We start from the raw sequence: 23939 nt of genomic DNA, 5'->3' as shown, positions 1-23939 counted from the left end.
GGGAATTGAGCCACTTTCATTTGCAATTTTATATTTGTTCAAGCATAATCATCAAACAGGTAAAAGTAATCAAACAGTGGATTATTCCATTCTTGTATTAGAATTTATCAAGAATTTTAATTTGTATTTTATTCATAATTAACTCAAAATACAGCTAAGTTCAGTAACAAAATACAATTTAATAACCAACTAATGTTTTCAATCTTGGTTAAAAATCATCTTCAGATTCTAAAGATAGAACAGAAAACAACTTTGAAAATACAAATGATTTGAATCATATTACATATCATATTCAAGATGATTTGAATCATATTACATATCATATTCACAAGGGTTTATAAAATGATTCAAATTGTTTGATCATTAGTATTTCTGGAATTTGTTTTCTGCTCTGTTGTACTTATACTTGGTTTGTCCAATAAGTATCAGGACTGAAGTCATAAAAAAAATAATTGAAGATATATGTACAGTGAGCTAATAATCTTCAAAATATGATCCTCCTGCATCAATACACTGCTGCCAATGCTTTTTCCAGTCTTCATATGCCTCCTGAAAGGTGGCAACGGCAAGGCTGTTCAGGCACCCCGTCGAAGCTGCTTGGACTGTTTCAATCATCCTGAAACGATGTCCTTTCAGGATCCTTTGATATGAGGAAGCAAAAAGAAGTCAGGGAGCCACATCTGGACTGTAGGATGGTTGGAACAGTGTTGACAAGTTGTGTTTGGCCAGTGCCTCCCTCACAATTAGAGACGTATGACTGGCACATTGTCATGATGGAGCATCCAGGTATCAGCAATCTCCTTTTGGATGTGATGGACCATAATCCTCAAAAGTTTTCTCATTTTGGCCACATTTTCATTGGTTCGGATCACTGTCGGACATCCAGTGCATTGTTCATCTTTGGCGTCTGCTGGCCATCTTTGAATTTTTTATGCTAATCAAAAACACGTTCTGGACATGGCTTCATCCTTGTAAGCCTCACGGATTATATCGAAAGTCTCAGTAGTGGATTTGTTCAATTTAACACAAAATTTGATGGAAAAATGCTGCTTGATGCTCTTGCTGCATCTTGACTCTTTACATGAGCACTAAACACACTTTCACTTCAGTCATGATCTATACTCTCCAAGGGCTTGGAGACAACTGAGCCAGGTCTTGTAGCTTATGTGACATCCCCCATCACCGATCCCGCACATAGAAACAGTCCTCCATCCCTTCCCACTGGTGGGAAAAAATCACTCTCAATACTTATTGGACAAACCCTGTTTGATGTACAGTACAGTACTTTAAAATGTAAACTTGAAGATATCTTATAAAATAAACTGAAAATATTCATTTTTAATTAAATGTATGTTGAAATTGTAAAGGTATTTAGCTACTTTTCTGGAAAAGGAATGCTATTCTAATATTAGCGAGGTTGAGGCCGAAGTTTTAAACGCGAAAACGTGTACATTGGACATTCAGTGTCACTTTCCTGTAAGCCTAGAAGTTTGACGATAGTGTTTGGATAGTCAGTGGAATCATGCTCGGTATTCCAAATACCATTGTCAAACTTCTAGGCTTACAGGAAAGTGACGCTGAACGTCCGACATACAGTTTTTGCATTTAAAACTCTGGCCTCAACTTCGCTATTGTATATTATAAAATACTTTTTATCTTAACTATATAATGATGTATATCACATAATAGGTTGATATAGGAATTTTTGGCTCTATTTTTAATTACTGTATTAAACATTTTCTGTTTTTGATATAAAGAAATTGATACATCTACTTAAAATGTTGATTTTTTTACTTAATTAAAATTCTAATAATTACAAAATAAGTATTATATTTTAACTGATTAATTATAATTTATTTGCCTAATTAAATACTAATTACATTCATTAAATAATAAGAGGTACTTATCTTAATTAATGTAATTTTTATATTATACAGGTACACAATTTCCTCAGATAGAAGAGGCCAATCCAAGAGACAAAATGTTGAAAAATCCTGACTTTGATGACAGAATGAATAGAAAAAGAGAGAACTTTTCTGTAAGATTTACTTTTGATATTTCTAATCTTTTCGCTATCAAATAACATGAATATAATATAAATAATATATTTGTGATTTAATGTACAGTAAACTTTTCTTAATTCAAAATTTGATTATTGAAAAATTTCTAATATTTTGAAGATTGTATTGTTGGTTTTCTTATATGGCAGTGTTAGTTCAAATTTTTAATACAGTAGAGTCTCGAAAACTTGGCCTAATGTGGACCGAAGGGTAGCCGAGTTTGTGAAAATGTCGGGTTATCGGGAATGGGGTTAAAAAAAATAAGTATGCGTGTTTCCTCAGAAAATATTGTACCGTACTTGTATGTATTGTTTGTTTGAGAATACAACAGAGAATAAACTGCTCAAATACCCTTAAACAAAGGAAAAGTACGTCCTTTATGAAGGCATAGAGCCTTTACTACATGAAAATGAAAATTAATGAATACACTGTGTACAGTAATTTATCTGATAAGACAGACCTCAGAAAAATACTTTATGAGGCATAAAGCTGTCTATAATGAAAATTAATTAACTAAGGATTTTTACGCCCTGCCAGGGTGTGGCCGAGTTATCCGGAGTGCCGGGTTATCGAGAGCCGAGTTTTCGAGGTTCTACTGTATTAATTTATCCCGTGTTGAGATTTTTCTCCATTGCGTGTCGCTTCGCGTTGAATTTTCGTCGATGTTAAGCTTAACGAAGACTATTGTATCGTTAAAAATTATTTTTTTATTTTGTACAAACAAAATAAATATACAGTAGAACCTCGAAAACTCGGCCTAATGTGGACCGAAGGGTGGCCGAGTTTGTGAAAATGCCGGGTTATCGGGAATGGGGTTAAAAAAAATAAGTACGAGTGTTTCCTCAGAAAATACTGTACTGTACTTGTATGTATTGTTTACTTGAGAATATAACAGAGAATAAACTGCCCAAATACCCTTAAACAAAGGAAAAGTACGTCCTTTATGAAGGCATAGAGCCTTTACTACATGAAAATGAAAATTAATGAATACACTGTGTACAGTAATTTACCTGATAAGACAGACCTCAGAAAAATACTTTATGAGAGCTTTTATACTTTTATAAAGCTGTCTATAATGAAAATTAATTAACTAAGGATTTTTTTGCCCTGCCAGGGTGTGGCCGAGTTATCCAGTGCCGAGTTTTCAGGACTCTACTGTAATTGATTTGGATAAATTAAACAAAAATAAATTAAATTTGTCTTGAAAATAATATTGCTTTCACAAATATGAAAACATTGCTTTACTTGTAAGTTAAATATTCTTTATATCCATGCTATGCTCTTATTTATAATCTCTATAGCTGATTTTTCTAGAAGTGACAACTACCTTTCTAAATTTTCATTTCTTTGATTTAGTAAAGCTGATAATTAAGTTTACTATATTTAAAGTAGATGTGTTTATGTTAAGTAATGTTAAAATACTGATGGTCCTCAACTATATTAAAGTTCTACTCCGGGACTCCCATTGTAATTTGAACGAAAAAGTAATTGTGATAATGGTGCATGATTCCCAAGGCCATTCATAATTCTAATCTCATCACATAAATATGTATGTTGTAATCAGTTGGTGTGTACATGCTGTTATATAATACAATATCATCATTTAGGTGTACTGCATTTCCAACCAACATTTAATATTTTAAATAACTAAATATAGCATTTTATTAACATAGGGATTTGTGGAAATAAACAGGTAGATAACATTATTATGCCTTTGTGACCTATATCTTAATTTAATATTTATCTTGTATACTAGTACTTTATCAATTAACAGGACTTATTATACTGGATTTACGGATGCAGAATTTTAGTCTTACAGATCAGAAATAATATTTTTATTTTTTGTTATTTCTTCGGCTGAATTTTCCATTCTCTGCTTTCTCCAATTTTCCAGAAATTTGGCTATAGACTATATTTCTGCATCCATAAATCCAGTATAAGAAGTCCTGTTAATTGATAAAGTACTAGTATACAAGATAAATATTAAAAGATAGATAACATATTCAAAGCCACCAGAAAGCATACTGAAGGAGTATCAATCATTGTGAGGAATTTATAATTAATTTTTAATTTCAACTAGAATTCTTTAAAAATTAGAAGTTCAGACTATTTACAAAAATATTTAATTTTCGAGTCTATCACTTAATCCTTTTTTACACAACCACAGAAGTACCCGTTACATTAGCTCACCCTACTATCAAGTTTTTATCCAATTTGTATCAGGTTCTAGCCCTCTAGTGGTGGATACGAGTTATCTTTTCATTTGCATATAGTTACAATTTTCATGATGTTATTAATGGTTGTCTCTTTAATCTGATGTATTCTTTCAGTAGACTATCTTACAGCATCATGTTAATGAATTCTTTTATTACATTTTTTACATATGCATTTTGAACTGGTTTCATATTTCCAGTTCCTCTTCAGTGCTCTATAAATTACAATTATAGATATTAAGTTGACAAAAATTTATACAGATTAAAAATTAAGAAAGTATTTAGATGTTAAGTAACACAACATAAACAAATTACTAGTACCTTTAAGGATTTTACACATTTCTTTTTATCCTCAGTTGGATTGTTATGAATTGCAGTATGACTTAACAATTGCTATAATCAATAATAACATAATCATAAAAATCATAAAATTTAGTGACACACAAGTAGTTTAAAAAACTATATAAAGTTTTCAAAAAAATCATACGTACAGGTTTTTTCTTTGAAACATATTCTACTAAAACACCAGTACTGGGCGTAAAATGTAATATGATGAAAATATTGCTATAAATGACAAACAATGATACAAACTAAGTGATAAAAATTTTTAAAAAAGGAAGGAAGTTTTTTTCTTTTACAACAAATATACATACAAACTTTTTTTTCTTTGTTTTTTCAAAGAGACAACCATTAACAAACGAATATACAGCTATAACCAGTAAATTTAATTTTCATGATGTTTTTGTCAATGTCATGAGTCAATATTTTTGTAAATAGTCTGAACTTCTAATTTTTGAAGAATTATTATTAGAAGAAAATATCCTGAGTTCATCATGAAAATTGTAATTTTTAATTGTTTAAATTTATTCTTGTTTTACTTTAACCTTATTATAAAATTGAAATTCACATAGTAACTTCAATTGTTTTGTTTTTGTGGCACTTACACACAGATTATTGTTATATATTGCGTACTTATTGTCAATTACAATATTGCATTTAACATTTGACTGTTGTATGAACAATGCTACTTTTTCAAAAATGAAAGTACTGTAATTTCTATACAGTTGGTGTTTAAAATGTATTTAGATACAAAACAAAAAAAGATATTCAAATATAAACAACAACAACATTGCAACAACTATGCATTTCCTAAATAAAAATATATTATATATATATATATGTATGTGTGTGCGCGCGCGCGTGCTGGCATATAAGACACATCATATTTTCAGAAAGTATTTTTCAGGAGGGAACAGTATGTCTTATATGCCAACAAATACAGTAAACAAATGATTTACTTTTTCTCACTAACTGTAGAATTGATCACATATAACACCTTATTTTGCCAAGGAAAGTGTTTGTATAATTATCACAAACGTTTTCAGCTAGTTCTACAAGCCATCTTCAAGCATTAAATTACATTCTGTCATTAGAATATAACATTCTAAGGAAATTTTGAATAGAACAAATTTAAATATGAATAAAAGAATACAAAACAACTTTGAAAAGATGAATGTTACACAAAACTAAACTTAAATTAATAATAAACATATAATCACATTAGTAATGGCCTCCCCTTGTACAGTACATCATACTTTTCCTTTAACAATAGTCATCCAGTCATCTATCTAACATCTTTCATGGGAAAATTTTTGAATTCAAATAACATGACTTCTGGTTTGTGTCAGAAATTAGTTAATAGGGCCTTCTGCCCTTAAGGTTTCCATATCTCCTCTTGTCTTTCATCTATCTAACTCCATTCTCAAGATTAAGGAAAGACAGATGGATGGACAACAGTGGGAATTTATACATCTACAATCTTTTCAAATTGCAGCCCAATTATAATATTTAAATATACAATGAGAAGCCAAATATGAAAAATGTATAGAAAGGTTACTACTACTATGACCCAAGAGCAATCTACAAATTGGCATGTTTTAGTTTTCTCTCCATGATGTATTTCCATGCTGATGGTAACCATTCAGTGTCAAAAGTATTCAGACAACTGTCTATTACTCTGCTTCTGTGCATTTTTAATTTTTTCATTCTCATCGCTGATGATGGTGAATGCACCAGTTTTATGTCATCATCCTCCTCCCATTTTACAATTGATCCTTTCACCTGTACCATGGTGGACAACACTGTCCTTTATTGATGTACAGTAGAGAATAATTTATCCAAAAGCCAATCAACCGAAATGTTGTTTAACCGAAAGCGTTCCAGTCGGATTGTGTGGTGCTGAATCAAACATTTTTGATATTAGATTAACTTTCAAAATATAATTTTTTTTGTTTTTATATTTTTCAATATATTTATTTTGTTTGTATAAAATAAAGAAATAATTTTTAACGATACAATAGCCACGATTATTATTTTTAAAAATTTACGTTAGGCTTAACATTGACGAAATTTCAACACGAAGCGACACGCAACAAAGAAAAATTTCAACGTGGGATAGGTTAATATATTTTTTTGTACGTAATTGGTTATCCGAAAAGTAAGTTATCCAAACAACCCCAGTCCACAATTGATTTGGATAGATGACGCTCTACTGTATTTATTTTCTTTAAAGTATACTTCCAGATTTCTTTTTGTGACTTTGATGTATTTTTCTTGACTGTTTATTTTCATACGGAATTCTATAGACTCCTGTTTGTGTTCTTTTTTTGTTTTTTCTTTGTCATTCTAAAGGACACTCTTGAATATCAGTTCTGATTCTTTACGATTTGCAATCTCATTTATGCTGATCTTTAAGTTTTTATTATATGTGAACTTAGATATCTTATTATTTCTTGTTTTCATTCCTCCTTTGTCTTTCTTAAACTTTTTGATGAGATCTTTGACAAATTTCTTTTTCAATAATTAAAAAACAATGGGATCAGTATATTTAATAACCACTAAAAATAAAAATTATTTTCAGTTAAAAACAAGTAAAAAATACTTAATCTACTTTCGATTTTGAGGACAATTCAAGTCAAAAAGACAAAACAAATGACGAGAAACAAATTAAACTTTCGTTATTACCAACGCTTTTATTCTGTAAATGATATACTCTACTATAGAATTTCGCCTCTCTAGTGACCTCATCAGTAGATACATCAAGTTACTAATCATTGTTCTTGTTTTATATCCAGCAACTTTTCCCAGCATGCATTAACGTTCATCCCGGTATTTAAATTAATTACATTTGCATACGCGGTGATGCAAAAATGTTCAACAATTCTTCTTTCAATACAATTTTCTATTTTATATAATATTTTAGTTTTTATTTTTAGTTTAGTTTTATTTTATTTAGTATATATTTTAGTTATATTTTTATTTAGAATTTCTTTTTGTATCTCAATGTTACAGCAATATTTTTAATTCTGTTAAGCTCTTATTCTGTCATTATTGATAGTACAATATAGAAAATCTCTTCTGGTCAGTAGTTGAAAAGCCAAAAGTTTATACCTGTGCAGGTGTAGATCACTGGAGTATGACGAGATATATAGTGGATCATGTGTTGATTTAAGTAAACTTTTGTGTATAAACTTCCATTCTTAAATATGATGTCAATTTCCAAGAAATGTATGCGTGTTGTATTGATACTTTCTTCCTCCAATTTGACTCAAACCATCATTGTTAGCATTAAGTGTGTTCAAAAATTGTTGCATCCTGCTGTTACTTCTCCAAATTACAAACACATCATCAACATATCTTTTGTACAAAACTATATCATTCGTGACAAAAGTAAGGATATTTTTTTCTAAGTTACGTAAGATCAATTTACACAATATGCTTGTAACTGGGGACATAAAATGATAAAGAAAAATCAAGAAAAGAAATACAAGGAGGAGTCTATAGAATTCTGTATTTAAAAAAAAAAGTTAGGAATTGTTAGGATCTTAGTGTGTAAAGATCTCTAATTGTAAAAATTGCTGTTAAACCAATTTTTTGTTAGATATTAAATGGTTTGGACTGGACACCAGTCACATCCTGCCTGTCTAACTGACCTGAACAAAAGACATCCCCAAATCTCGCGCCCACACCTAAGTGTAACCTGATCAGTTCCAGATTGTTTCCTGGTCATTAGGTTTTTCACATGTGCAGAAATGACTGACCCAACAGGAATCAAGAAAGAATAATAAATCATAGTCACAAAAAGAAATCTTGAAGTAGAACATAAATACAACATCAAAAAACAGATAGTTTTGTGGTGTTGTCCACTGAGGCATTGGTGGAAGGCTCAATTGTAAATTGGAAGGATGCAAACTACATAAAACTGATGCATTCCCCATCATCAGTGATGAGCATGAAAAAATTAGAAATGTACAGAAGCAGGGTAATAGACAGTTGTGTGAACACTAGGGACGCTGAATGGTTACCATCAGCATGGAAATACATCATGGAGAGAAAACTAATAGATGCCAATTTGTAGATTGCCCTTGGGTCATAGCAGTAGTAATCTTTCTATACATTTTTCATATTTTGCTTCTCATTTTATATTTACACATTGTAATTAAATTATATGTTTCATTTTTTATTATTAATTTGAGTTTGGTTTTGTGTAATGTTCATCTTTTTAAAGTTGTTTTGTGTTTTTTTTTTTATTCATATTTAAATTTGTGTGGGTGATTGGTTAACGAACATAATCCATTCCAAGACTTTGTTTGCTATCCGAATTGTTCATTAACCAATTATCGATTTACCATAGGTTTTTATGGGAATTTGATTAATTTATTCTGGAGAACCCAAAAAATAAAAAAAATATATATACTTTCTTACTACATTTATTTATATGTAATAATAAAAATACATATACACAGTCTTGCATTTTTATTAGTCATGTCTTTTCCATTTGTGGGGTTTAAAGAATCTGTCTAATGTCAATTGCTTTTCTCTCTTCTTTAGGATATTTCAGAAGTAATTAATAGCATTATAATTTGTAATTATAGAGATCTCTAAGCCTATTAACCTCAACCTAGTCTGGATGCCATTCTAAGACCATTTGTCTGACGTCCTCCCACTTCTTCGAAAAAATGTTTAATAGCAGATATCAACATTAATTCTCTTTTTCAAAAGAAAACATATTTCACCGAGTTTCTTGGCGTTCTTCTGTCATCATTTCAGGTTCTATTATGAGCTCTTCAATGTTCTTTATTTCTCAGATGTGATATTTGTTACTCCTTTAGATGCTTGAATCTTTTCGATTATACTGTATTTTTCTTAGATAAGATTGAACTGCGGTTTACTGTAGACCTGTTCAAGTCATGCTGCCCAGCAACATCTGATATCTTCTGCCCACTCTACCTTTGCTATTATACTCTCATCTTTCAAAAATAAAAACTGATGCAAAACTTAACGAGTGCCTGCCCGACAGTCTCGCGAATACTATAAAAGAATTGTTTCTGTCAGAAAAATAAAATGCTGAAATTACAAGGAGGAGTATCAAAGTTCAGAGGAATACTATCCGATCAGTATATACTGGGTTGAGCGTCGATGTCGATGTATCCTGCACTCTGAAAAGTTTTGAATTGTTGCCTGAAGACAAGAGAAGACCAATTGGTATTCGTTATTTTACGTTGCTTCTTCTTGTGTTTGTTCTGTGAGGTGTTCATTGTCCGATTTGTTCATTAATCAATCACCCACTGTATTTGAAATTCTGTTAGAATGCTATATTTTAAGGACAGAATGTAATTTAACTCTTGAAGATGTCCTGTAGAGCAAACTGAAAACGTTTTCCTTGGCAAAATAGTGTTGTATGTGATTTACATTACTGTTGAGGGTGTGTGGTTGTAGAATTGATGATTGTAAAGTTTTATTAATGCATTTATGCATTTTTCTAATAATGTAAATGTTTCAAATTTCTTTTGGGAATTTGAATTGTTTTATTTCTATAGTGTGAAACACTTATATATAAAATTTTTATATTACAAAAAGATTTTGCAACAGCAAAGCTTATTTAACTATACAATTATATGCTGTTAAATGACACTGTTTTAAATCACTGTAATTATGTTAATTATTATCTCAGAAATATGTGACAAACACCAATCAATAGAGTAACTGTCCATGTTTCATCTCCCATCTGCATTTAAATGTCTCGTCTACTGACTCTACAAAGCACCATAAATGAAAATAGCAACTCCACAACAGAGAAGACATTTTGTATTATACAAGCCAGAATCATTCATTATTTGTAACACAAGTAATTTGTATGGACTGTAGAATTGTGGCTGCCATGGGAGGAGTGACAACAGAGGAAGAATTTGAGTATCAGTCAGATGTGTGCCGTATGATGCGAGGTACACAAATTGAAAAATTGCAATATGCAAATGTGAAACTTGAACAGTTTTCCAATATTTTAATATACATTCTAATGTAGAATTTTGTCGGATGGCAATTTTACAAAAATTAATTTGAAGATGTAGTCTGTCTGCGTGAAATTGGTAACCACCATTTATTCACTTTTTGTGTTCCAGAATACAAACATTTGACAACCTGATTTTTCTTTTTAGGCTGCTTGGCCGTCAACTTTAAAAATATTCCTTTAAAAAACACAGAAAAATGTCCAATTAAACTTACAAAGTTAAAATTGGAACTGGTGGATCTTACAGACATCATTTTTCTTTCCATCCTTACCACTCAGGGATTTTCAGGCTTTATATCTACTGAGGAAAATCCCCGAGTGGTAAGGATGTAAAGAAAAATGAAGATGGCTGTAAGATCCACCAGTTCCAATTTTAACTTTGTAAGTTTAATTGGATATTTTTCTGTGTTTTTTAAAGGAATGTTTTTAAACTTGACGGCCAAGCAGCCTAAAAAGAAAGGTCAGGTTGTCAATTGTTTATGGTAGTCTGTCTGAAATTGGTAACCATGTCTTCAAATTAATTTTCATACATTATAATGTTCTCAGGTAGTAATTAACATAATTAAAATAATGTAAAATGGTACAGGGTCTTCCAAAAAGAATTCTATTTCCTAAGGTAAAATTATACTTGATTGATATTTTTAGTATGATTCATTGTAAGTTTGGATGTGGATAAATTTGGGAATGGAAATATTAAAACTTTTAAAGCATTCATTTCTTGTTGTATAGAATTTATAATGGAATAATATACATATATAGATGCAACAAGCAAATACTACAATTAAGAAATTCATTACTTTGTAAATTATGAAATTAAGAAATATAATTTGAATTACATTCTCAGATTAACATACATTAGAGTATGTTATTCTGAGAATTATGTATTGCTCTAAACTCTAAAATTAACTTCAAATTTATTTTGATTAGAAAATTCAGCTGTTTATTTTTACTATCTCATAACAAAGTTGCCATGGCAATAGCCTTTATTGATTCGTACAATTTAAATAATATATAATATCAAATTTTCATACACAGTATTTTAAGCAGAAACAAAATAAACTTTTAAACAGCAACTAATTATTAAATATTAATACTCTTAACTTTCAAATTATTACAGAAATATAAAAATTATCATTAAATATAATATTGAAGAACTAGAATGTCCCTTGATATCATATAGAGAAAGATGAGGTCATTAAGAAATTTTAAGTTTTTATAATTAATTATTTACACTTGAGAAAAATATGTCATTGAATGCTCAAAGATGCTTATTTCAACTATGATCGGCAAAAAACTCAAATTATTAAATCTTTTCTCCTTTTTTGCAATGCCAAATATATTATCTTGCCCATAGTGAGGTAAGACAGGCTGTGTTTTGAGGTGATGTGAAGTGGTTCAAATTAAATTTAGTTTTCATAATTATAAAGATCAAATAACATTAAACTAGCAATGAAACAATATTTAAGGGTTATTTCAGAAATTTTTATACTATAGCAGTTTATTTTTCTTGAAGACATTCACAAATATATTCACAAATGTGCTGTGAATATCATAATCACTTTCACCAGCAAATGAGCAATATTCCCAGGTGATATTCAGCCTTCTGTTGAAACTTGAAACAGAATACAAATATCCACAGTAAAGGCATTCAGTGTCAAGAGAGGTATGAAGTAGCTTCATTTTGCCTCACACAATTCCTGATCTTGCCCCAAGATGTCATTTTGATGTCTTGCTTAAACTCCTTGATAATCAATAATAATAATAATAAAAGATTTTATACAGTCATGTGAAACTAAAAGAATCCTCTACTTATAGAAGGTATCAAAATGTTAAGAAATTTTGCATTACTTACATGTTGGTGTTTTCAAACTGTAACAAATTATGTTAATTATTGTAAGTATTGTAATTACATTACAATTATTGATGTATTTTTGACTGTCAACCACATTTTTGCTTCCAAAGGCTAAAAGCACTGAACAACGACAGCAATTTTACTATCATCTACTACTACTGGGTGCAGATTTACTTGTAATATTGCTACTAAGTTAAAGCATTTATTAAATGCCATACATGCTATACTCCTATCTTGCCTCACCTTCCCCTATATCAATAGATGTTTACAATTCTGTCCAAAATGTAGTTCAGGTTCTCCTTAGGATTTATGTTATCCTGAAATAGATTGACTGTAGTGTTAGGAATATTGAATACAAAGCATAGTGATGAAAAGATAGATGTACGTGTTTTAATGAAAGAAGGGTGAGGAATATGGTGAAGAATGGGATGATTACAATTCTTTAACCAACACAATTAAGAAATAACAAAATTTTGAATTGCAGCTAAAATGACTTTAAAATTTACACATAGGAAACCAAGAGATTACTTATAAACTAGCATAACTTGTCTGGTTTATAATTTTGCCTTCATTTTTGAAAAATTTACACTCTGCAGTTAATCATATTGGGCTCGTTCTACAGTAAATATGCTAAACTTATTTTGTTATTTTTGTCTACATATTTATCAATACAAAGAGTAATTTTCCTATACTGGATTTTATACTTTTTATGTTTATGATCGATGCATATACTGTATACTCACATAACAACTGCCAATTGTATCTGGTTTGCATATTTTTGTGCAATCCTTACAGTGTAAAAGTATAGATATGCCTGACAAAAAACAGTATATGGAATAATATATAAGTGAGTGTCAGTATTGACCATTGATATAACCGATCATTGAAATGAATTCTCAAACTTGTTGGTGTCATCAGGTGATGTGACAAAGCATATGTTGATGTGATGCCATTTAACGGGATGCTGTCAATATGTGTGCATTAAATAACATTTAGGTTAATTATTTAATGTAACCAGTTTATTATAAGTTTTATATCTTTGATGAAGATTAAATGATCACTAAAATAAATTTTCTCTTAAGTAAACTAAATAAATAAATATTATTGTAACATTAATCATATAGTATATAGTTTTTTGGTTAAATTAATGAAAGAGAGCACATGATTTCAATAAACAATGGCAATGTCCTACTTCAGCTACAATGTTTAATGTGGCCATATTATGGTCATTCTGTACAATTCTACAAGTGATATTTTTTTAGCATTAGTTCTAAAACCACCCTGATGCATTGTTTGTAACAGAGCACACATTCTTGCTTAGTATTTCTGTAAATATTGTTTAAATAAATTGAAAAATAGCACTAATAATAACTAGCTGCATGTTCCTGCCGTTGCTCAAGTGAGGAGGTAGGGATTGATGAGGTTGAGTTGGGAGAGAGTGATAAAAATAATAATATTAGTAATTAAAATGTACAGTACATTTATTGACTTCAGTAGTTACAATAATGAAGCTGCAAAAAACAAAGTTTTTCAGGCTAAAGTTAACAACAGATATTGTCTTCATATAAATGTTCATATACAATAAATTCTTCTTCTCAATGACTGGAATTAAATACTAAGCATGATCAACTAAACCTTTTACCTCTGTTTCTGCACATCCCAGTTTGGAATATCATTGGTGACCTGATGCAGATCTTGGTTAAGATTGAAAATGTTCATCAATTTGACATTAAAATTTTTGTCACTGGAAGTTAAAGGTTTAGTTGATTGTGCTTAGTGTTTATATACAGTTAGGTCCTGTCACCATTGACAAAATCTTCAAATGGTCAGTCTTTACTAACGAATCTCAGTTCTGCCTGGGAACAGAAAAAAAAAGTTTTGATGATGCAAGATTCTGGAGACAGGGAATAATTTTATTTCATAATTCAAAAATTAGAGTATTTGTTTATTAAAAACAACATATTTTTGTAATTTCATGGAAAAGGATGAGAGAAGGGAAATAAACCTTCCTTTTTCGACTCTCGACTTCCTGTTGCAAGATGTTATTGCATATTTTTGATGAACATGTCAAGTTGAGTCATGATGAATATCCTCCTGTCATATGGATAAAAAGCAACCATCCGATTGGAAGGGGTCACATGATAAGGGGCAGAGATCCGAATCTCGGTACGGACACTCTCCTAGAAGCTAGTAGACCACACCCTTGTCCTCTGTCTAGGCCACTGCCTCTCCTAACCCTCAGCCATCTCCAGACCTTGACCCTCTCATCAATGCTCAACCCTCATCACCTATCATCAAAAAATCCGTCAAACAGAAAGAGGTATTATGCTTGAACCATTGTAAACTCTCTCTCTCTGTAATTAGAGGTGTGCTTAGTCTCTCGACCTAGATATATTTTTATGCCATTTGTATTTATCCATCACTTTACTTAACTCATTAAATTTTTTTTTATTTGATGTTGATTGAATTTATTTGGAAATCGGACCGTATCAATCTATCCACATCACTCCCCACTCAACGTTATATACGGCCCTCCTGCTTGATTTTAACGCTATAAATCCATCCACTGACAAAATTAGTGGGTTTAACAAACTCAATGCCGCCCTCGGGTGATCCAAGCTTTAGTCTCGACTCACAACTTCTCACAATAGTAAAAATATGTTAGTAAAAGTTAAAAAAAGCCTAACATTATTGTTTCTTTTCTAACAATCTCAAATTTTTCTTTCAAACAATAGTATTTAAAATATTTTAGAGTTTCGTCTAAAATACAGTTTTCTTTGAAAATGTCCGCAGTTATATTTTGTATACTTTTCTAAATTACACTACCATTTGAAGAAATTAAAAAGATTAAATGCTAAAATTTGACTTATTTTAAATGATTTTTTGAACTGTGTATAAGAAAGGTCAAATTATTAATTAATTAATTAAATAAGCGTATTAGCATTGGGCAATATTTTTAAATTGGTTGAAATGCAAAATCTTAAATATCTCAAAGCAAGAAAAATTGGACTTATAACAATATGAATCCTTTCTTTTGAAGGTAATATATCTAACAGAATATTGATTTATTTTCAAAATAGTTTAAACAAAACAAGGAACATCAATCATAATATTTAGAACATACCAAGATAAAATGTTGACATGAAAGATTTCCACTTAAATTAATGTCACTTTTGCCTTTGTTCTGGTGATCATACAAAAATGTACCTTTGGTCTGTCTTGAAGTTAGACAAAATTCTCCTGACTCTGTGTCATCTTACTCTTTTGTTTCTTTTCCAGCAAGTTGATGCTAGATGTGGTCCAGCTAATATGACATCCCATCATCATACTCTTGTCAGAATGTATGAGGATGTCATCTGTTGTTGTTATGTTTATTTCACACCTCCTCTAGCAGCTAACTTACAACTGTCCACATATCAAATTTTAATTTCTTTTTTAGAGGTATTTTGAAGAAATGCTGCTCTGAAAATATGTTATCCCAAGCACATCCTTGCTTTGTTAGTGTCTAGAGCTGGCCCCACTTGCTTACAGTAATCATAGACAATTATTATTAGTACAAATTGTTTTCTCATTTGGGAATTAATATACAAATTGTATATTAGGTATGTAAAAATAGCAAAAAACAAGGTGTCATGTATGTATACAAAATGCAGAATGGAATAATAATTAATAGTTCTGATTTTAATGGACAAAAAGATTAGATCACAAATTGACAGATATGAATATACTGTAAGTGTCAGGAATGTGCAAGTTAAAAACAAGTTGTTATTGTGCATGCACTTATTATTAGCGTAATAATCAGTTAATGTGTTTGATCAAGATACTTTGCCATTCATTAGACATGGCCAATTTGGCATTTAATGTAGATGATTCAGTTTAAGTGTATAAATGAATATTAATTTTAACCAATTAATGCCATTAAAATTTTTCCAGGGCTTTAATGTTGAGTTTTGAGCTTGTGTGTCTTGCAGCCACTGTAACCCCATGGTCAATCCTATATACGTGTGAAGTTGTTTCTGATCAGTTCTGTCCTTGAATAAGTGAAATGAATTTAAATTGTTTTTATTTAACCTTATTTATTTCATACACTTATATTATTTTGAATTTATACTATTATTATTTTGAAATTTGACTTAGGTTCTGTGAATAAAATGCACATGAAAAAATTGTACACAGAAAAATCCCATTGTAGTATAATGTTACAATGTAACATATTTTGTCTTATGACATTAAAACCAACATTTTATTCAAAAATCACAATTACTTTCTTTCTCTTTCCCTCTAGTCGGGTAGCAGTTGCTAATGAGTTGCAGTTAATATCAGTTGCATTACATAAGGTGGGTTATAAGTATGCAAAATTCAAATACTTGGTTTACTGCATAAAAAGAGCATGCTTTCTACTATCCACTCTGAACACACAAAAAAGACCTTATCTAAATACAGCTTGCAATACCATACTTAAAGCCACTATCATTAGCTATTGCATGCATACATACATACATATATACATATCCTCACATTCATAATCCAAAAAGGGTGAGCAGCAGGCAAAAGGAGACTACAATCTTATAAACTATCCATTCTGCAACTTTCTCCACACCTTCCTCTCCAGACTTATACAAACTCATGTCTCTTCTAGTACACTTCTTCACATTCTCTTTCTGACTCAACATCTTATGTTCTTCAGATACTCATCCACTTGTTCTAACCAAGACTCAAAAAATTCAGGTTTATCGTTTCACTGGCTTCTCAACCTATCTTACGTAGTCTTTTATGCAATGACAGAGATAATGTTGACTTGCTGGAAAAATCTGAGATAAATGCCATACCTTTACAAAACCATCTCTCGGGCAACAGTCAATTATATGGAGCTATTACTAGAATGCTCCAAAAACATCAGGAAGACATATGAAATAATAGGTATACTACAGAACTGGTCAAAAGAATCCTGGACCAAGATGAATCCCTCTGTAATGGTTGGATATTATCATCACTCTCAATAGTCCAATTTTCTATCGAACTTTTCACATGAAACTAATATTTATTTTTTTATCATCAATATGATGATAAAAAATAAGTTTTCTATTATTAATGTATTTATATATAGTAGTTTTAATATTGTTACCCTTGAATAAATGCCATCTATTCTTTTTAAGTTTAATCGTTAGCTGCGGAGTTCTGTTATCTTTAATTAATTGTAGAATGTCCATCAGAAATAAACTATTATTTGGGAGTATTTCCAAATTGATGAGAAAGGCAAACTTGCAAACTGTACTTTATGTAAAAAAAAATGTACAAGACATCAGGAAATACATCAAATTTAAGGGATCATATAAAATGTTTACATCCTGTTGAATTTTTAAAAAATTTTATTAGCAATAATGATGACTCGGGTTTCAACATCTAAAGCTTGAGATTTAGAAAACTCATCATTGAAGTAGCTATTGACACGACAAGAAAATGTAAGATACAGATATGACATCAACCTTGCTGAAAAAATTCAGGATTTCTGTTATTTCAGATTCATTCAAGATACCTTTTTTGAAAACTTCTTTCAACTCATCACGTGTCATAACCAAAAATCTAATATAACACAGAAAAGGCTTCATTTCATTTCTAATACAAAAGGTTTCGGGAAGAAAGCCATTATTTAAAATTCTTAATTTAGCCCATCTATACATGTATCTTGAATGAATCTGAAATAACAGAAATCCTGAATTATTTCAGCAAGGTTGACATTGTATCTGTATCTTGCAATATCAGTAATAATAGCAAGAAGAGAAACATTGAAGAAAATGTAAGTCAATATTTTACCAATGATCAAGATATTTTTGGTATCAATAGCAAAAGGGCAATTAATATAAATAAAAAATTGGCAATATTCATTGCATGTGATTTACAACCGTATTCTATTGTTAAAGATAAGGGATTTGTGCAGTTTATATATGAATTGGAACCAAGATATAAACTACCCTCGCCAAAATATATCGGCAATATACTTGTACCCAACTTATACAAAGAGTGTAAAGAAAAATTGAAAGTTATGATCAATACAGTGAAACATGTATCTTTAACTACTGATATGTGGACTTTGATAAATAATCAGTCATATTTAACTGTAACATGCCATTTTATTTTTAATGATATATTAATGCCATTAAAACTTTTATATATAACCATATATTTATATCATGTGTACTTGAAATGCTGATAGTGGCTATTGCTCATATATCAGAGTATATAGCAAATTTGTTGAAAGAAGTTTTTTTTAAATGGTCTCTAGAAGATAAAATCGTATGCATAACTACTGATAATGCAGACAACATGTTAGATGCTTGCAGCATATTAAAAAGTCGGGAATGTACTTTGTTTTGCCCACAGCTTAAACCTCGTTGCTCAGGATGCTCTAGAAGGAGATGAAGAACTGATAATAAAGAAAAAAATGTAAAGAAATTGTAACTCACTTTAAAACCTCAACCAAAGCATCTGATAAACTTCAAGATATCCAAACTGAACAAGGAAAAATGCTTAAAAGAGTAACTCAGGAAATAGTAACTTGTTGGAATAGTTATCTAAATATAAGATTATTATTAGAATTAAAAGGTTATATAGGACTCTCTCTTATTTCATTACCCTTGCCACTGACAGCCAAAGAAATTGTAGTTTTACAAGAAAGTTGTAATTGCTTGGAACCCTTTGAACAAGCAACTAACAACATCTTGAGTGATAAGTACGTTACCATATCTTCAATGATCCCAATTGTTCATGGGCTTCACATCAAGCTAAAGATACTAGAAAATTCTGTTACTACAGAATGTAGTAAAAAGTAATTGCAATCATTAAAAGAAGACATAATCAAAAGATTAAATGGTTACAAAACATAAACTGTAAGTGGCATCGCAACAATTTTAGATCCTAGATTCAAAAGTCCCGCTTTTCGACTCAAAGAGAACTACATGAATTTTTCAAAAGCAATAACAAATGAACTTGCAAATATAATAAATTTAACTTCAATGGATGACAAACCATCTGGACTCGAAAATGAACAAGAAAATAAAGAAATAAGCCTAATAATGCACCCAATCTTTGATTTTTAAAAAAAGAGTAGTCATTTGCCAAATACAAATAATTCAACAGAGGACACAATTATTGGTTTCTGGCAGTATATCGAATGACTTATCGAGNTGATAAAAAATAAGTTTTCTATTATTAATATATTTATATATAGTAGTTTTAATATTGTTACCCTTGAATAAATGCCATCTATTCTTTTTAAGTTTAATCGTTAGCTGCGGAGTTCTGTTATCTTTAATTAATTGTAGAATGTCCATCAGAAATAAACTATTATTTGGGAGTATTTCCAAATTGATGAGAAAGGCAAACTTGCAAACTGTACTTTATGTAAAAAAAAATGTACAAGACATCAGGAAATACATCAAATTTAAGGGATCATATAAAATGTTTACATCCTGTTGAATTTTTAAAAAATTTTATTAGCAATAATGATGACTCGGGTTTCAACATCTAAAGCTTGAGATTTAGAAAACTCATCATTGAAGTAGCTATTGACACGACAAGAAAATGTAAGATACAGATATGACATCAACCTTGCTGAAAAAATTCAGGATTTCTGTTATTTCAGATTCATTCAAGATACCTTTTTTGAAAACTTCTTCCAACTCATCACGTGTCATAACCAAAAATCTAATATAACACAGAAAAGGCTTCATTTCATTTCTAATACGAAAGGTTTCGGGAAGAAAGCCATTATTTAAAATTCTTAATTTAGCCCATCTATACATGTATCTTGAATGAATCTGAAATAACAGAAATCCTGAATTATTTCAGCAACGTTGACATCGTATCTGTATCTTGCAATATCAGTAATAATAGCAAGAAGAGAAACATTGAAGAAAATGTAAGTCAATATTTTACCAATGATCAAGATATTTTTGGTATCAATAGCAAAAGGGCAATTAATATAAATAAAAAATTGGCAATATTCATTGCATGCAATTTACAACCGTATTATATTGTTAAAGATAAAGGATTTGTGCAGTTTATATATGAATTGGAACCAAGATATAAACTACCCTCGCCAAAATATATCGGCAACATACTTGTACCCAACTTATACAAAGAGTGTAAAGAAAAATTGAAAGTTATGATCAATACAGTGAAACATGTATCTTTAACTACTGATATGTGGACTTTGATAAATAATCAGTCATATTTAACTGTAACATGCCATTTTATTTTTAATGATATATTAATGCCATTAAAACTTTTATATATAACCATATATTTACATCATGTGTACTTGAAACGCTAATAGTGGCTATTGCTCATACATCAGAGTATAAAGCAAATTTGTTGAAAGAAATTTTTTTTAAATGGTCTCTAGAAGATAAAATCGTATGCATAACTACTGATAATGCAGACAACATGTTAGATGCTTGCAGCATATTAAAAAGTCGGGAATGTACTTTGTTTTGCCCACAGCTTAAACCTCGTTGCTCAGGATGCTCTAGAAGGAGATGAAGAACTGATAATAAAGAAAAAAATGTAAAGAAATTGTAACTCACTTTAAAACCTCAACCAAAGCATCTGATAAACTTCAAGATATCCAAACTGAACAAGGAAAAATGCTTAAAAGAGTAACTCAGGAAATAGTAACTTGTTGGAATAGTTATCTAAATATAAGATTATTATTAGAATTAAAAGGTTATATAGGACTCTCTCTTATTTCATTACCCTTGCCACTGACAGCCGAAGAAATTGTAGTTTTACAAGAAAGTTGTAATTGCTTGGAACCCTTTGAACAAGCAACTAACAACATCTTGAGTGATAAGTACGTTACCATATCTTCAATGATCCCAATTGTTCATGGGCTTCACATCAAGCTAAAGATACTAGAAAATTCTGTTACTACAGAATGTAGTAAAAAGTAATTGCAATCATTAAAAGAAGACATAATCAAAAGATTAAATGGTTACAAAACATAAACTGTAAGTGGCATCGCAACAATTTTAGATCCTAGATTCAAAAGTCCCGCTTTTCGACTCAAAGAGAACTACATGAATTTTTCAAAAGCAATAACAAATGAACTTGCAAATATAATAAATTTAACTTCAATGGATGACAAACCATCTGGACTCGAAAATGAACAAGAAAATAAAGAAATAAGCCTAATAATGTACCCAATCTTTGATTTTTTTAAAAAGAGTAGTCATTCGCCAAATACAAATAATTCAACAGAGGACACAATTATTGGTTTCTGGCAGTATATCGAATGACTTATCGAGCCTTCAGATTCTGACCTGCTTCAGTTTTGGGTCAACAATGGTAGATATCCTTATTTCTATAATCTGAAAACAATTTATCACAAATATGGTTGTATTTGTGGTTCCTCTGTCAGCTCAAGATAGCCTTCTCGACAACCAGAAACATTATCTCTGAGAAAAGAAGTCGAATAAAGCCGAGAAATGTAAACTATTTAATATATATATATATTTTTTTTTTAATTTATTTTTTTATTAAATAAATCTGACTGTTTTGCTATCTGTCTTTATTTGACATACATCTTGCATATGTTACCAACCAATTGAAAATCGGATAACCAATAGTAACAATACTATCAATGTTTTGTATAAAAATGTTGATAAATATCGATGGGTATCACTATCGATAGTATCCGACCACTACCCCTCTAGTCCCATGCAATGCCATAACTAGGGCAGGGCACAGGTCACAGACCCTGGGGGGTGCAGAAATGACCTGAACCAAGTTTTGGGGTGTAGTTACAGAAGCTTGCACCAGGCGCATTAAAGGCTAGTTACGGTGCTGGTCCCATCATTAGTTCTTAAACAATGCCAGGATGGAACATTATTCCCACGGGAGACATTTTATAGCTCCTCCCTCCTGTAACAATGCCACCTTTAACATTTTCAAACTATGGATCATCTTATGTAAGTGACTAAAATAGAAAAAACTGCAGATTATTATAAAGAGTGTTTTGATTTGTTGTTATTTTTAAAAGTTTCTAATCTTTATTTTCAATTGTCAAATTTCTTACATTCCATGGGCATGTAGCTCAAACATTTTTAAAAAGTGTTGTCCATTATGTTCTTATTTTATGTAAATATGAAAAATGCCTGTAAAGGATAGTTGTAAACTATCGAAAGTACTTGCAATTTTTGAATAAAACATTGGTTTTAATGTTTTAATACTGTAAGACAGAATATATTACATCACAACATTATACTAGATCATTATTTGGTATGCAATTAATTTTCTTATCCCATTGTGATATGTATGTGCACACAAAAAATTGCTCACACCAAAAATTACCTACATGGGACATACACACATAAAGGTGAAGATGTATACACAAGTTCAGTTACCATAAATGTTTATAATATTAGATAACCATTTATCTCCCATTTATAAGCATCAATATGTATTGCCTATATTTTAAATTGTTTTCAATATCTTACATTTAAAATATTTCATATTCATATGCAACAATTTACATTGTGATTTTTATAAAGTACTGTATAATTAAATAATAATTTTATGGTATAAGTACATTAATTTATTGGTAAAGTACACAAAATTGGCTTGTGTGTGAAAAAATTTTAATGCTCTTGAGTTTAAATGTTTGTAAGGGAAAATATAGGAAATAAAAGGAACAATTTTTTATCAACAAATTTTATTGAGAAGAAAAGAAAAATAATAGTACAGTTATTTATTGTGACATGGTCACAATGCAGGGTTGCAATTTTTAATCTATTCAGTTTAAAATATATACTCTCCACCTAAAATTAGTAGTGACGTTCCCCTGTACATTGTACTTTTCCTTTAACAATAGAGTCGTGCCAGTCATCTATCTAACACCTTTCATAGGAAAATTTTTGAATTAAAATAATATGACTTCTGGTTTGGACCAGAGATTTATATATAGTTAATCAGGACCTCCTGCTCCTAAGGTTTTCATATCTGGTCTTGTCTCTCATCTACCATTCTCGAGATTAAGGAAAGACAGACAGACACAACAGTGGGAATTTGTAGGTGTAAAATTTTTTAAAAATGAAACTCAATTAATAAAATAAATATTCTCAGAAAAATAATTACTAAATGTTAAGACACTATTGATCCCCCATTCCCATTAGTTTTGAGATGCCATGATTCTATGGAATCGTGGTATCCGAACCTTCAACCAGGTCCTTTACAACTACAAGAACTCAAAATTTTTTGTTTTTTCTAGAGAGAAAATAGACTGGATATTTTTCTCATGAGATTAAATTCTAAAGAAAAATATTATTTTTAAAGTAAAGAAAGATATTATTTTAAATTTAAATTATGTATAGCCTTTAACACAACTTTATATACACAACTTTTTAACAACCATATTCCCTAAAATTCTTCAAATACTTAAATTATTTGTGTTATTTTGTTATTACAAA

General features: G+C 30.2%; 1 protein-coding gene across 1 annotated transcript in view; it reads left to right on the top strand.

Moving 5' to 3' along the window:
* LOC111618162 overlaps positions 1-23939 on the top strand; it is a 119521-nt gene that overhangs the window by 50081 nt on the left and 45501 nt on the right. The window contains exon 3 of the mRNA XM_023359624.1: positions 1938-2038. Coding sequence (XP_023215392.1) covers positions 1938-2038 — 101 coding nt within the window. The remainder of the gene's footprint in view (positions 1-1937; positions 2039-23939) is intronic.

The sequence above is a fragment of the Centruroides sculpturatus genome, unplaced genomic scaffold (assembly GCF_000671375.1).
Source record: "Centruroides sculpturatus isolate CEXI.00-Female unplaced genomic scaffold, Cexi_2.0 scaffold62, whole genome shotgun sequence".
In the NCBI taxonomy this organism is placed as follows: domain Eukaryota; kingdom Metazoa; phylum Arthropoda; class Arachnida; order Scorpiones; family Buthidae; genus Centruroides; species Centruroides sculpturatus.
The sequence above is the reverse complement of the archived record's forward strand: the minus strand, read 5'-3'. Positions and strand labels throughout refer to the sequence as shown.